The sequence below is a fragment of the Athalia rosae genome, chromosome 3 (assembly GCF_917208135.1).
Source record: "Athalia rosae chromosome 3, iyAthRosa1.1, whole genome shotgun sequence".
Taxonomy (NCBI): Eukaryota; Metazoa; Arthropoda; class Insecta; order Hymenoptera; family Athaliidae; genus Athalia; species Athalia rosae.
The window spans coordinates 14,215,387-14,231,295 of NC_064028.1; the positions used below are offsets into that span (position 1 = coordinate 14,215,387).

A 15,909-nucleotide genomic window follows, 5' to 3' on the forward strand; every position below is an offset into this window, starting at 1 on the left:
CGTCAATTCTACGATTTTCATAAATTGCGCGATTTTCATCGCTTTCAACAGTTTTCTCAATTTTACACTTTTCGTGAATTCCGCGAACTCGATCGTTTACCGACGGAACGCTTCGCCCATTCCGAAGTTACTGACTGAACGCTTCGCCCACTTCGCCCGCTAACTCTCCACGAAAATTTACCCAGGGCTGGCTCTCTTTAGTACGAAGTATAGTTACTCAATGCTTATACCCAGTGTCCGGGTTGGGCGCTCGACAATTCGGCACTTTGTCACTCCGTGAACGCAACGTTCGTTGGTTGGCCACTTGGACAAATTGCGATTCGGCACAATACCGGGTCGGTCGAATGCCGTTCGGCACATTGATAGCAAATCTATTAACGGTATATACATGGCCATTGATTGAGTGAAAAATGCTTCGTAAATCGATTTTGACCGGCCAACTTCACAGAAGTAGCTCTAACCTGCAACTAGCTTGTATGCATTTATGTCAGTGCGTCCAATGAAAGCGAGGGCCCGCAGAGTGGTTTGTGGTCGGGCCGTGTTATACTTAATTTACTGGTATTAAAAAAAAAAAACAAATAAAATACTTAATTTACTTGCAGAATCTACGCCTATCATTATATAGGTTTTCCCGAAATGGGTAAGCTGGCTAATCCTTGAATTTTGGTAGTACCTTCAATTATTTGAAACTTTGACGTTTATTTTATGTTTCAGATGAGTCTGAATTCGTTGCCAATGATCTCTACATCCCCAGCACTGCGATGCCGGTTGTAGTGACCAACGTCATAAACCCATTTCATTTGAGGATTTATCAAAGTGAGGGATATGATGGAAGAATGTCTCGGCTTGAAAGGGAATTGCATCAACTTGCAAATACCAAATTATTGGAATATGGAGAGCACTCACAGCCTCATATTGGTGATGTACGTTTGTGCAACATTTTCCTATGTTTTCTAGTTCAGCGTTTTTACAATGAAAAAATTCTCGAATCTTTCGTATCCTACAGATGGTAATAGTTGACAACAAGTACAACTTCAATGTTGAGCTCCCGGCCTGGTATTGTAGGGGGGTTGTAGGTTCAGAACGGACTCCACTATCCAAATACAGAGTCTTCTTACCTGATTATGGAATCGCCGTAGAATCTTATCTGGAAGATCTGAGAATCCTACCGCCATGTACCATATCGAACCTTTTTCTCACTTTTACCATTGGTATTGCAGGTATTATACCTATCACTTCTGCAGACGACATTAGCTGGTAGGTAATGTCTGTTGTATCTTTGTTGAGTGACATATAAAAATATTGACAACTTATCTGTCGGCTCATAGCATTTCAGAAAGCTGGAGCGATAGTGCCATCCAATTTACAAAAGACATTATAGGAGCATCTGCACTGATATATTTTGACCATCTTAGATCAGACGATTGTGGAAATATGTTCGGGGAGCTGTACTTAGTTCTAGAGAATCAGATTATTACTCTGAGCAAAGAGCTAGCCTTCAATCAATTTGCAACGGTTATAAGCGAGAGTAGGTATTGACATTGTTCATAAAAAAAAATAGCAATGACAATTGCAGTGATAATCATAAGGAATATGATAATTCAGGCCAAATAGAAATCACTAAAAAAAATGATACCCTCACCCAAATATCTAATGGATGCAGCATGATAAAACTAAGTGATCCGACATGTAACGTGAGTGGACGCGCAGGAGTGGGTGCAACAAAGAAGAACAAAGCGCAGACTAAGTATGAAGTAATTAACAATAACATACAATATAGTGTGGTTGATTTAATTATTTCTAACAGTATGGTTTTTAATGAACTATTGGTACACCAGCTCCAAGAGCCTGGAGATCTATTTTCATGTTGCAGCCAGCGTCTTGTTTCAGGCACTACAAGAACACAGCAGCAGTATATGATTACACTCTTGAAAGATCACTGAGAGAACTTCACCAAGTTGATTCAGATACTGAGATTCTGATTCATAGCAACACAGTTTGGTGTGAGCAGCTCAATTCTGTGAGCGAAGCTAGATTTCCTGAAAACGTCCACAAAGCACTGCGCTCTCTGTCAATATCAAGACTCATGCGTCTTCAAAGATATGTGTGGCCTGCAATTATCAAAGGCTTCAATGTGGTTGCGGTGAACTCTCCAAAATCTGGCAAGACATACTCTTATCTTGTGCCGTTAGTGAGTTCTGTTGCTGCTAGCAAAAAAAATATGAAGGTATTTCGACAGGCAACTGACCTGTTAAGTCTTTTTTATAAACGAGAGCAGTTGAAGATTAAAACGAAAAAAATCCAACAACTGACTCAAACTTTGTGTATACAATTTTTGGCATAGGTATGTGGAGTCAATGGACCTTTGACCTTGATAGTATGCGCATCCTGCTCAGATGTTGTTCAAATATTTGAAGCATGTACAAAATTACTAGAAGACTATGATGGAATCAAAATTTTGGCTGCTTATAATGGCATTAAAGAAAAAAGCCTAATGGTAATTAATGTCTACTTACTCTTATTTATAAATTGGCTGTGTAAATGATTGATCCACTGTGAGAAATATACTGCAATTGCGATTGGGATGATGACTTTCTGTACAGGCGAAAATTTACAATGGCTGCGAGATTCTTATCGCAATGGCTCCCTATTTGACAAGGCTGATCAAGTATGACAGAAAATTGTTGAACTTTAACCGCCTAATGCACCTAGTATTCGATGAGGCAGATATCATACTTGATAAGTACCACAATTCGGTAAGATGTGAAATAACTACCTCATGTGTTCTCGCAGATATTGGTTATTTGCTGTATGCGCTAACCCCGACAAAAATTATATTTTAATCTGGTCACCAGAACTAGTCTGCAGTGTTGAGTTAAGTTTTTTCTCTACCCCAGTTGGGAGAGATATTAAAGTTTGCAGGGCTTACCTCCGGCAGACGTTCCACAGCACAGGGAGTAAGACCGCTACAAATAATAGCAGTTGCAAGGCATTGGACTCCGTTGCTTGAACTGCTCGTGCGAGGATTCATAAAAGATCCATACGTCTGTATTGGATCTTTTATGGAAGCAGTGGTATATGCCAGCCTTAAGCCAAAGCTTATTATTTGCCATAAGAATCATAAAGCAGCAATGGTCATAGGTATGAGTGTGGCATGACACATTTTTTTCTCATGCATCAGGCACATATGAATTGATGATTGGACCGGGGGGAAGGGGGGGGGGGACACTATTTCTAATCATAACTCAGATTGTTTAAACAGAATTATTGGACAATCGGTGGCCGTTGTTCAAAACGGTCATAGCTTGCGCGACTACAAATGAGGCAAGGGAGCTTAATAAGTTCCTCAAATCGGCATCGATACCTACCCTCCTTGCCGATGACGATATGATTTTTACGGCAATACGAGGTATGATGATATAATACCTTACAGTATTCTGTGACATAACTTACGTTTTTCATCCGTGTAATACTGAACAATTCATCTCTATTCCGATGCCGTACATGAAAAATGAGTAAAATAATAATCAATGTGAACCATACATTTAAAATGCAACTGAAATTTGTGATCATAGGTGTCAAAGAGACTTGGGCTGCGGGAATTTCGGGAGAGTATTCCGTCCTCGTATGCACTGACTCGACTGTTCCGGAGCTGAACATCAGAGATGCTGAATGGCTCATACACTACTCACTCTCCTCAAGTACAAAGACGCAATTCTTCTACAGATTCTCAATGCTAACTAACATTATTTCGCGCCGCATACGAACAAAGGTATTTCTCGACGTTCGATTGTTTACACCTGTATCATAGTTTTATATTTTACACTAATTTCAGCAGATATTAACACCAAAGTTTATCCTAATGGTGGATGAAAGCAATGAAACTCAACTACGTACTGTTATCACAATCATGCGGAGGCTTAAAACTCGATTGCCATCAGCTACAGAGGCATACCTTGAGGTAATTCACGAGGAGACCATAAGACATGTCGACATTAAATTTTAGTGATCTGATACATATCTTTTTCCTAAACCCCATAGGGGAAGGATTTTGTTTTGTGCCACTTACCATTCATCCACTTGCTGTAGTTTGATATAGCTGGTATAGCCCAGCAGTGAAACACCAAGGTTGGATTCGAATCCGCTCAAATTCCTCCTTTTCTGTTATCTTCTTAGTTGGCTTTCTTCTATTTTCTATTTATAAATTAATGAATACGGAGGCCTAAGAGCCAGAATGTGGTGTAGCCATAGATATAACGCACCATTAATATATATCTATTAACGCCGGCGACTTCTAATAATTTCGGGTGAAATGAAAATAAAAAGGCACATAATTTTTTCGGGGTTATATTTGTGGGCTGTAAATGTGGAAACGCGTACCAGATTTCTATATATGAAATCATCATTGTTTTTGTACTTTGTATAGGTATATTGTAGGTGATGCGCCTCTCGCGAAAAACTAAACTGGGTTTTTTAAAACGGTAGAGTGGATCTCGAGTGTGAACATCTTCACACCTTCCACACTAAAATCACTGGCCTTGACATTTAAGCAATTTTCTGGCATAAGGCCGTATTCTATAAAAGTGAGCATAAAAATCAAAATCACAATTGTTCAGAGGGAAATTGATGTGAAAAAAAAAACTTTTTTACAATTCTCCAAACTGAAATAACTTAGCTACGATATGCCCTTTTGATAGCGTATGAAACCGTAGACTTACTCTGTCTTAGAACAGAGGATATAAAACAATAAGTATCACAAAACGCAAACAAGACTCTGAAAACTACGGCTCATTGGACAAGATCTCTTTACGTTCACTCTTTGAGGATGAAACCCATCGACAAATATCAGATTCATCAACATCTGATTCCAGCATGTCTGATTCTCCTCATCAGAGATGCATAATTAGTAAATAATTGTGAATACTCCCAATTCTGTTTCCACAGAAAATATTTTTAGCTACAGAGATGGCAAAAACAAACTTTCCTTTATGCTACCATGTGAAAGCCTTTGGGGTCTGCCGTCAGAAAGATTCATGCAAAAATCGGCACTGTGTCATACCAACGGTTGATCGTCTGACAACATCGATTAAAGTGTAAGTTCCTACGTTATTTTATCAACTCAAGTCATAAAATAGGTACAAATATAGTATTGCTTATGAACTGTGATTCTCTTGCAGTGGAGATTCCGTGAGACTGGTTATTACCTATGTTCACGACGCCAGCCATTATTCCGCACGAATTACGGAATACACTAGGATGGGCAGTACTGAACGTGTTCCATTCTCTTTTCGGGAATTTGCCGACCTTACAGTCAATATGCAAAAATATTTTTCAAACCCGACTAGCAGGTGAGGCTTTGTAAATGTCAAAGCAAAAAAATGACGAGGCTAGCTCATAGCCGTTTTATTGCATAATGACAAGTATTACAAAGAGGCGGTTTGACGTTATCAAACACCGCACTGTTCAAAACCACTTAAATTACGCCAACATGATACGGAGTCTACAGCCTACAGATATAGCACTTTGTCAGCTCTACAATTTTCAGGAGGTACGCAAATCCGGTGAATGTTGGTGACATTTGTGCTGTCGAAGAAACCCTTGGAAATTACAAGAGGGTGGAAGTTTTATCCATCATAGACGAAACTTCGTTCAACATGCCTGTGGTCAATGTGCGGTTCATTGACGATGGCGACGTATCTAGCTTAAAAGTAAGTAAGAGTGCACTGTTATTTGTCTCCATAGGATGGTTAACTAATGAGATACAAACTCTCCCGTAGGCATATCAGCTACTCCAACTTCCAGAGAATCTTGCAAGATGGCCGTCGCATATCGTAGAAGTTTACCTTACGGGCATAGTGCCTTTCGATGACGAACCTACATGGAGCCCATATGCAAACACAATCGCCTATAAGTGGCTGAGGCATAAATTGGCCAACACTTCGATGTCTTACACTATTGCCAAGGTATGTACATCCTTCCTTTGACATCAATTTTTAGTTACACCTTTTGTAATTGTAGCACCCTTTGTGACCATCTGATTATCAAAATTCAAACATCACGCAGGTACAGTTCCATATCGGTAATACCCTGTGGGTCGACAAATTTGAGGTTCGTCATAAGTTGGAGAATGGCTATCCTGATTTGACCGAATGTTCTCTAAAAGCTACTCTAATCCACCAGAAATGCGCCATAGAAAACACTAATCATCTACAAAACCTGCTCGATCTCTACAGTCCTAATAACATGTTGAAAAATTCTTGTACTGTTTTTTCTGCAAATAATTAGAGCAGATTGACTATAATCTTCATATCACTCCTAGAGGTGTTTATGGCCTAATCGCAATAAAGAAATAAGTTTTTATATAAGGTCTTATTATTATTGATGTGTCGGGTTCTGCCTAACTTATCAGCATCCGGTATACGAGTATTTGAATCAATTTTTTATTAACACTATCGAGGTGTGTAGTAGAGCACAGGTGCATTGGGTATATAAAACTTTTCAAAGCTACTCAATATATCTACCTCAATTATAATAAAGATTGATAGACTGCTGCAGGAAGATTCATAAAGTTTGATGTGATATGTACTAAAATCCACTACTAAAGTAACTCTGCAATGTTGAGGTCAATGGCAAAAACGCTGAGTACACTATAATAATTTACTTGCAGAGCATTAGGAATCACATCTATTATTATTATTTATTTGCCACTCAAAAGCCTCCTGACTTTCACTCTGATTAAGTATGCATCGAACAATTGGGTATTTTCACATAATATTCTAAGGCTGTTTGGCTTGTGCCCATAGTGTACAAGTACGTCAAAGCGTTTCTGGACTGTTCCCAACTGTTGGACAAGTATCTGTGGCACACGCTGTACATGCTCTAGTGAATAGCCATTTTTCAAGACAAAGTCCGCTAACTGCTGTAAATTCAATATGTTCATGCTGGCGAGCTCTGGGTACTTGGCAAAGATATCGCTCATATAATTTTTGTTGCACTTAAATTGGAGTGAAAGGTTCTCTATAATCGTCATATCATCTCCCAATAGGATGCGGCGCTGCTGTTCTTTATGAATCAACCTGTAGCAAAAAATTGAGAATACATTAGTTACATTCAAGAATATACCAATGCATCAAACATAGCACATAGAGGGTATTGTGTACAGGTAAATTTCTGTAATGCTAGAATGAAAAAGCATTTAGACAACAAAAGTGACCTCTTAACTGCTGCTTCCGTGCACCGAATCATCCAAGGTTTTATAGGAAAGACACCACTATCCTTCACTCGGTGTAGTCTTTTAGCTATTGCCTCCGGATTGTATTTGAAGGCCCACGCATCCCTGAGTATATCTGTTCGTGTCACATGGCAATCTGTAGAGTAGCAGGAAAGAAGCAGATTTAGAAAATTCTAATAGAAGAGGCTCAATAATTGATGATTAAACTAATTGAGGTTAAACTGACCATACCCAACAATATCTTTAATACACGGCAAAGTTTAGCAAACGATATCGTATGCATGAAATGGCGTTCAGCAAAGAGTTTATAAACGTCGATCATCGGACACTGCGGAGAAAAAAAATCTTGTTAAGCAGAGATGGATTGAGAAGGATTGGCAGAGACAAAGATAAAACTGCTATTACCTCAAGTTGTTTGGCAAGGTACTCAATTCTATTGGGTTCAATGCAATCTATATTTTCACTGCTAATTCGCACACACAATAACCGCAACGTAGTTGGCGCCATGAAGAACAATGGGACTGTATCATTGATGTCTGTCATTTTCATGCTACGGATCAACCTTATATTATTCCTGAGGAGAAAATGTGGATACGCTAACAATCCGGGGTTTTTTTGAATCGTTGTCTTGGAAAGACCAGCGTCGATACATGCATGGTAATTACGGGAAATGTCTGCCAAGTCTATGGTGATAAATAAAGGATGAGCCTTGATAATATGGTCAGCTTCTTCGTGATGAATGCCAACAAGCTGTTGCAAGACGTGAGTTACTTCACCGATCTTGATAATACGATTTTCATAGTGCCTACGTGAGGACGCATCGGGTATCTCGGTAGGTAGTGAAAAAGTTTCAGATTTTGGTGTCGATCTTGTAACCTCCGAAGGGCTTCGAACTTCGATGGATAATGGCAGGCTTGCAACAGCACGGACGTAACATATCAAATTAATACCACGACAGAAATCGGACAGCGTCCAATGTCGCGATATTATGCGGTTGTTCAGTGAGCAATCTACCGTAGAATATCGACGATATTCGCGAAAAACTCGCTGACATTTTCCCACTAGCCACCGTCGATCGCGTATAAAAGCTAACATTATTTCTGCCGTTCGCAGCATGGACGTCAACGAATAAAGATGACGAGAGTTACTTTTTCCGTATCACCGAAAGTATCACCTTACTTCAAATATTAAAACAAATTGATGACAAATATTCTTTGAGCAATCCGTGTAATTCAGCATCTCCGAGTACGTATGTTTTTGATTGATTTTAAACGGTGCTATTCTATGCTTCAGTCAAAACGATAGACCCCCGTGAAGTTGGCGCCTGACTGAAATATTTTTATTTCATTATTGTAACAAAAAATTGGTCCTCAATTGCTCCTCCGAAATACGATTTTTTTTCTAATTGCTGCAGCGTCGTTTACTCATGAAAGAACTAAAGCTGTTTCGTTTTTTTTTTCAGATTTATTTCCGAAGCTCGAATCCCCGCTCGGGGAGGGCCTATAGTGTCTTCAGCTGTACTAAAAAATTGTTCTCAATTTGCTCCCAATTGCTCCGTACTTGTTGTTGGCTTTTTCGTTGTAAGTTTGCATAAAAAATGTGAAACTTCCTTCCACGGTAAAATACGGTCTGCTCATGTGTCAACTAATATATGGTCAGTTTTGACGTCACGCGCCAACTTCAGAGCGGTGAGTTGTGGCATCCCACAAGCTTTTCGTAGTGCTCCATCTACACGCAGTTTTCAAGTGGGGATGTTGAAGACTGTGTTTAGTCAAAACAGTGCCTTCAGCTACACGCTATATTCAAGGTATCGATAAATATCGATAGTCGTTGAATCGTAATTTCGAACTCGTGCTTGTATAGCTTGTCATCGTTGTAGGTTAACAAATCTTCAGTCAACGGCACCATGGATCATCATCAGCCGGAAATGATGATCACGGTCTTGAATGCGTACGTCAACTGGTTAAAACTCCAAGGTGAGGACTATGTTCAAAGAAATTTGGAAAAATTCATGCTCATCAGAAAAAAACAGCAATATCGTACTCTAATAGCGCTTCCCCTTCGCCGTCGTCGACGCAAATCATTTGTAAGATCTTGTTGGATTGAAGCAGAACTTCATGGAGGAGAACTTCGTCCCCATAATCATGGAACATTCTGGGAAACATGTGTTTCTCATTATACTGGTAAATTTGTAACATCCTTGATATTATTAAATAATTCATTAGTTAGCAATATTGTAAGAGGAGTACTATGTAAATGTAATCACTGATGCTTTAACAAAAGTGCTCTGTTTTCCATCAGTTCACACAACCAGGCCAATGGTTACAATACTTACAGAACCAAGTCTTGGAAATTAGCAATTGTTGCAATGCACAGTGTCAGTATCTGAGCGTTCAATACAAAATTCTCCCAGTATAATATGTACAGATTGCTACCAATAATGACCTTTCAGATTACCGATTTGAAAAAAAATTTCGGTTGTCACGAGCGTCATTTGAATACCTATGTCAACAATTGACTCCCTACCTTGCTTGTAATAACACCATAATGAGACAAGCAATTGTCGTTCCAAAAAGGATTGCCGTGGCCTTGATTGTACTTAAAGGAAATATTGACTTCCGGACAGTTGCTGATCTGTACGGCATTGGCAAAAGTACAGTAGGATATCTATTTTATGAATTTTGTGAAGCAATGTTACACAGATTTTACAGATAGATACAGTTTCCAAAAACAGGAAAAAAAAAGATTGCTATATCCAATGGCTTTCTAAGAAGATGGCGATTTCCCGATTGCTTTGGAGCGATGGATGGCACCCATATATCAATCCTGGCTCCGTCAGATTGCACAAAGGATTACTATAACTACAAATTCTTCCACTCAATTGTCGTATTGGCTGTAGTATGCTATAATTATAAATTCATGTGAGTATAATTTTTTGTCTTTGAAGTAATAGCGAATCCGAATCACTAACCTGGGGAATACTGAGCACAATTTCCCGTAGCTAGAAAAATGGACCCTACAAAAACAGAGGAAGAGATCTTTTTTCTCCTACCACTGCCGAAAGTTCCCCTTTTATTCCCTCAAGCTGGTGGCTTGCTGAACCCCCACACCCTCTTCGACAAGCGTGTAGACGGAGCACTACCAAACACCACCAATCGACCACCAAATGATTGATAAAATCGAAATTGTAAAATGTTCGAGTTGGTCGGCCAACTTTACGACTGCTAATAATATTGTAGTAATCATCGAATGATTATTATTTTTGTTATTGCTCGTGTTTATAATCATAGTGTGAATGTCCTTACTCTTATCATGACTGTGGGTTATTTTCCCTTCTTAAACCATCTCCGACAAAGTTTTTTTTCTCTATAAAAATAACTTACTGATCATTTTATTAAGGGATTTATCATATATAAACTACGTCTGAATTATTATTTAAGATTGCAATGATTATTAGATCATTTGTCCGATACTACTTATATTACAATTAAGCTATTGTATTTGCTAGTTGAATAAATTTATTTATTTACTAGTAATTACATGAATATTAATTAGAGCGTTTTCAAGAACATGTTAAAGATCTGTACTGTCGTTTTGGCAACATCCATGCTGAACTCTGCGTCAGATTTGCTGACCAGAGCTTTTAGCGAGACGTACATTGGTTTTTGAGGGTCATACTGCGCCCTGTCTTGTGTGACAAGGAACATGTGTCTCTGTCTGAGCCTGTGTAATCTGCAGGTGAGAATATGCGGCTGCTCTGCTATAATATCATGTGGGAGTTTCATTATGTTGTGCGCAAAGTCAAACAACTCGACAAGGTGTGATCGGCCTGAAAATGAGTAATGATTAAGGCATTAAGGCATGAATAGTCCTAATGATACCAACTTAAAAAATTTAATCCTTACTTTTCATGAAAATCTGAGGTTGTTCCAAAAGAATTTGCCGCTGTTCATCCTGAGAAAATCCCATCTCTTCTGCAACGGCGAATATATTCTCTCGAACAGCAGCTAAACTGTAAGTAATAAGTCTCGGTTGTTTAGTTGCCAGTATTCTAACGTCACGACCATTGAGTGAGAAGTTTCTCTGAAAATATCCGAGTCTGGCATCAATCCGTTTTGTGCTAAACATGAGCCAGTATGGATTCCGACCAACAATTCTGCTTATCATTTCCAGAGTGAATTTATGTGCTCGGAGATATCGAATCCTGGTGTGAAGATCATCTAAATCTTCCTTAAAAATAAGCGGATTTTTGGTAAGAAAATATCCCAGTTGATCCACAGAGACTCCGCAATCATTTAAGAATCTTAGGTGCAAGTTCATATCTTTCTCAAAGTCCAAGGGTAGGAGAAACTTCATAATACCCTTCCTTCGTTCCAGTTTTGAAAAATCTACACCCAACTGTACAAGTTTCTGAATCATCGGAGACTTGTTGGCATAACCAGCAAAGTTGAAAGACACGGGAAAATCTGGAGTGATGTAAGACAAGTCTTCTGTACATTCTTCCAGTGGTTTGAGTTTTCGTTCTTGTACATCGACCAAGTAATCCAAGTTTTGGAAATTCTGGTCTAGGTTTTCAAATTGTAAAGAATGTAAGGTAGTTGGCGAAATGGTTTCCCTACTGAAGTCTGAAGAAATATCTGGTGCTCTGCTCCAATTTGATACTGTCCAACTGAAATATCTAAGTTGGGTTTCAGGAGGAGGTTTAGGAAATAATAATCTATTAAAATTTGCTATCCCTGTTGTTGTGTTCTGCAATTGAGCGTACAGAGAATTCGAACACCAGCACACAACATGATAGTGACGTGACAGGGACATTTTGTAGGTCAAGTAGGATGTTTCTGTACAATGTGTGGGATTGGACTAGGCTTTGACAGCCAAGAACTATGTGAATAACTTTTTCGGCTGTAAAGCTAGCTTCGTATATCCAACAGAAAAAGTGTGCTTGAATAACCCCAAAAACTAGCACGTTCACTATCGACTGGCAGTTGACTGGCTGACTCTAAGCAGTTCAGTCGCTAGCAACGAGCGCCAATGAAGGCTCATCGTGATCGTCAAAGGCGAATGCTCATTGGCGGCAATTGAGGCGGCCGGCGGCAGTAGAAGGTTGTCCGATTTAACTCGACGCGCTTGGCCGCTAGGAGGGTCAACATCAAACACCAACGAATTCAGACCTACATAGAAGTGTACTTCTATTGGCTGGGGTGATGCTTGACAGCTTGGGGTAATACGGCGTAGTACTTACCCCAGCCACTCTGTGTCGCCACTGCAATTTTAAGCGTGTGTAGCACACGGACGTACTCCTATATCATACACAAAGAGAGCATCCATAAGCACCGCCTCCTCCTTATTCTTTCTCTGTCGTAATCACGGAATCACATATATCCGTCTTACTGACCCACGTGAGCGCGAGATTGTTTTGTCATCGCGTTTTGCGGAGAGGGCCGTGTGCAATTTTATTACGCTTGGCGGGAACATTGTTCTGGATAAATCGGCGTTGGTTCTGCCAAGTTCTACGTACTTTTTACTAATTTTCAACAAATTATCAGTTTCTTTTCCTATCACTCCTATTTCTCCTTACACTCCTACAGACATGCCGCTGAATTTGTGTGCCTATAAAGGATGCACAAACTCCAAAAAGAAACGACCAGACCTATCCTTCCACCGTTTCCCTCGAGATGAATGCATGTGAGATATCCACTTCCATCGATCCTACTCATTTTTACCTCCTAAAATCTCCTAGCGACCTTTATCATCATCAGTTATGCATTTTTTTTAGCAATCTTGACACGGGCCTTGTGTTTTGTAAATGCTGAAGTCGATTCTTGTGTGATCGTAATTCCTTGAAAATAGTTTTTCGGCGGGAATTCACTGTCGTGAGAGATTCGGTATTTTCAGTAATGGGTCGGTCTTGGCGAGATAAAGGAATCGAGAATTTACTCGAAATTTATCTATTATAAGAACTTCACATTGTTTCTTCCGTAATTGTTTACTTTATCACCACATCCTCACAGGGAGTGAGGGTAGCAAAGACCATTAGGGCAACGAATTCAGACCTACTCTGAATTCGTTGATTAGGTGCCCGGCCCGTAGCCAAGTGGCCCGGTGCGCAAGCGCGTATTTCACCCTTGATGATCTCCTGGTTAGGGTGGGATTGTGTCTAGGCGCTTAAATACCGAGCGACTTCGAACTATAATTTAAGGACGTACGCTATTTAAGCGCCTACACACAATCCAGCCCTAACCAGATCATCAAGGGTGAAAAACGCGCTTACGTACCGGGCTACTTGATGCACCTAATGATCTTTGCTACCCGACCACCATCTAATTAAAGACACATTCCTCTACAACCTCCAAAAACCTCCACCTCCTGCGAGGACGGGTTGATAAAGTAAACAATTACCATTTCTTCCAATGAGCAACAAATTCAGACCCTTATGGGCAGCGTATGATAGCATTACAAATACTTTCCTTTGATCGTCTGGTTATCTCCTGTATCTCTTTGACCTATTCCAAGACTTCGGTTGGCGAAATTAAAAATATCCGACTGAATTCCCCAAGCTGTCACATTATTTCAGGCAATGGAAAGATTTTTCCAGGTACCTATAGGCATTGAACGATGCGTTAGACAACAAGATCTAACACTTGATATCTCGCAATAAAAAATCAAATAATTGTTGCCATATTAATTCTATTTATGAGGAATTATAATAACAAAATAACTGATTATGGATGAAAAAATAACGCAACCCAATTGATTTCAATACAACACATTTGGCAATTTACTTTTCGTACTTACAGTCAGTTGGATTGGATATTGCACTCAGGGAACGATAATTTCCTTGAGCTAAGCTCAAAACAATTAATTGAAAAGAGATTGTGTTCAGAGCACTTCGAGAAGACGGATCTCATGGTAAATCGTAACAAATAGCAATTAAAAGTATCCGCTATTCCAAAGCATGCTTCACAAATAGAACTTACGCTTGATTCGCTTGAGCCTGACAGAGATTCCGGTCAGAATAGTGCTATACTACCTTCTCTTGTTCTTCCAAATCTATCAGCAGTCCCAGGGAATTATTCCTCGATACAACCAAATCCATCATTAGACATTACTTCTAGATATTCTCCAGCTATTGATACAAATATAGATTTGAATGGTACCCCCAACATCGAAGCCCCTCTCTTGTCTAATCCGTTGTCACCTGTCGTCATTGAAAGTCAACCTGATCAGATTTCTCATCAACCTGAGCTCCTTTCCCAGACTAAAATACAGGTTCCACAAACATCTTATCTGTCATACTCATGTAATATCTAATGTATAAATGTCAGTTGAGCATTAGCCAAGAGTGGGTTCTAACTGTAAAATAATTAAGTAAACAAGCCGAATCTAATGAGTCGAGCTAAATGTAAGTATTTCATTCTTTCAATGTGCTGACCCAAGTTTAATTTGCGCCGTATGTCTATAATCATATTTTTGTGATATCGAAACGTTTTTCTCTGACTGGTTTGTCATACTCATTTTTTCTCTCAATTTTAAAGCAGGCGCCAGCTGCCTTTCGCGCTACTCGAAATTCACCTATTTTACCCGACCACGATCTGAACCGTATAAGCTCCGCCCACTCTATCGCACAGCGCGCGGTTGCCTTACATTACATATTAGTTCCATCTCGCGGTCGATTTTTTCCCGAAATCCTTGGCATCACCTTGATCCAAAGAAGTACACTTCTATGTAGCTCTGAATTCGTTGTCAAACACACTTGGTGTACATATGTATGTATACAATGTATGTATTACGTACATACGTACTAGCGGCAAGATGCTCTGACGCCTGAGCATATAGTCGTGGAGAGGACCGTAAGCTTGAACCCATAGATAGAATATTCCCGATTTTTTCGCAATTTTTTTCTAATTTTTCCGATTTGTTTCGGATTTTTAAAATTATTTTTCATTTATGCCGCCCCTGGGTGGTGCCGACCCTTGAAATTAATTGTACGGTCCTATTTTTAGGCTCCGCCCCTAAAGGGTCACGCGATCGGTCTTCAGAATACAGCTAGCGCAATGTGGCGGAACTTTCGTGAACTAAAATCCGAGGTTTCTTGTCCCTTGACGTCAGGCCATGGCATAAAGCTTTGTATTGTATTTGTTTTGTATTTGTATTGGTTCAACATAGTACGTAATATGGAATTTGCGCTAAACCACTCCCACCACCAAAAATAGTCATTTCGTTTTCATTTTTTTTTCTCCTAAACCAGAAGGGGGCAATCAGCGGAAATAGCGGAGCAATTAGGAATTTATCTGAAAAAGCCAAGGTAGCGGGCCAACTTCACAGCTGTCCCAGCGACCCCCACCACCGCTTATTTTTCCATAGTTATGTGGCGTCCGTGTGAACGCAATCGCATATTTCAAATAACTCCTCGATAAAACAACAGATCACTCTGAAACTGCTTGGGACAACTCATTGAAGTGTGGTGAAGGGGGCTACCGTCAGGTACAAACGAACAAAATTAGTTTGAATTAGTAATTGATTTATTTTTGCGAGGCTGCGGATCAGCTGTCACACGGACGCGAACCACAATTACACGAAAAACGCACAATTTACGGAAAAGGCACCGAATAACGGATCATAGCCCCCTGCATGCTAATCCTGTCGACCGTTTGGAAAAATTACAACGCAGATTATTG

General features: G+C 39.7%; 4 protein-coding genes across 13 annotated transcripts; 2 read left to right on the plus strand and 2 right to left on the minus strand.

Annotated features, from left to right (window-relative positions):
• The first annotated feature begins 411 nt into the window (after positions 1-411).
• Positions 412-6,360, plus strand: LOC105684881 (putative ATP-dependent RNA helicase TDRD12). Of its 5 annotated transcripts, none has more exons than XM_048653312.1 (18): positions 412-530; positions 603-640; positions 715-923; positions 1,007-1,257; positions 1,329-1,528; positions 1,606-1,747; positions 1,891-2,227; positions 2,345-2,497; positions 2,604-2,756; positions 2,898-3,141; positions 3,263-3,409; positions 3,576-3,772; positions 3,836-3,961; positions 4,945-5,093; positions 5,178-5,348; positions 5,546-5,708; positions 5,778-5,963; positions 6,064-6,360. In XM_048653312.1, the coding sequence occupies exons 2-18, from the start codon at positions 637-639 to the stop codon at positions 6,283-6,285; spliced, it is 3,054 nt and encodes a 1,017-aa protein (XP_048509269.1). In that variant the 5' UTR covers positions 412-530; positions 603-636; the 3' UTR covers positions 6,286-6,360. The 5 variants fall into 5 exon arrangements, with proteins under 5 accessions (XP_048509269.1, XP_048509268.1, XP_048509271.1 ...); XM_048653313.1 differs by having other exon boundaries at positions 426-523; XM_048653311.1 differs by having other exon boundaries at positions 423-640.
• Positions 6,361-6,671: 311 nt separating this feature from the next.
• Positions 6,672-8,347, minus strand: LOC105684882 (transcription termination factor, mitochondrial). Its single transcript, XM_012398586.3, has 4 exons — positions 7,637-8,347; positions 7,463-7,559; positions 7,214-7,367; positions 6,672-7,076 (listed from the first exon to the last, which is right to left on the minus strand). The coding sequence occupies exons 1-4, from the start codon at positions 8,345-8,347 to the stop codon at positions 6,698-6,700; spliced, it is 1,341 nt and encodes a 446-aa protein (XP_012254009.2). The 3' UTR covers positions 6,672-6,697.
• LOC105684884 lies at positions 8,336-10,767 on the plus strand. 6 transcript variants are annotated; one of them, XM_048653320.1, is made up of 7 exons: positions 8,336-8,476; positions 8,694-9,038; positions 9,111-9,207; positions 9,283-9,414; positions 9,684-9,889; positions 9,953-10,152; positions 10,237-10,767. In XM_048653320.1, the coding sequence occupies exons 3-7, from the start codon at positions 9,138-9,140 to the stop codon at positions 10,403-10,405; spliced, it is 777 nt and encodes a 258-aa protein (XP_048509277.1). In that variant the 5' UTR covers positions 8,336-8,476; positions 8,694-9,038; positions 9,111-9,137; the 3' UTR covers positions 10,406-10,767. The 6 variants fall into 6 exon arrangements, with proteins under 6 accessions (XP_048509277.1, XP_048509274.1, XP_048509273.1 ...); XM_048653317.1 differs by having other exon boundaries at positions 8,694-8,811; positions 8,891-9,038; positions 9,111-9,414; XM_048653316.1 differs by having other exon boundaries at positions 9,111-9,414.
• Positions 10,732-12,265, minus strand: LOC105684883 (transcription termination factor 3, mitochondrial). Its single transcript, XM_012398587.3, has 2 exons — positions 11,137-12,265; positions 10,732-11,060 (listed from the first exon to the last, which is right to left on the minus strand). The coding sequence occupies exons 1-2, from the start codon at positions 12,044-12,046 to the stop codon at positions 10,783-10,785; spliced, it is 1,188 nt and encodes a 395-aa protein (XP_012254010.2). The 5' UTR covers positions 12,047-12,265; the 3' UTR covers positions 10,732-10,782.
• Between the last annotated feature and the right edge of the window lie 3,644 nt (positions 12,266-15,909).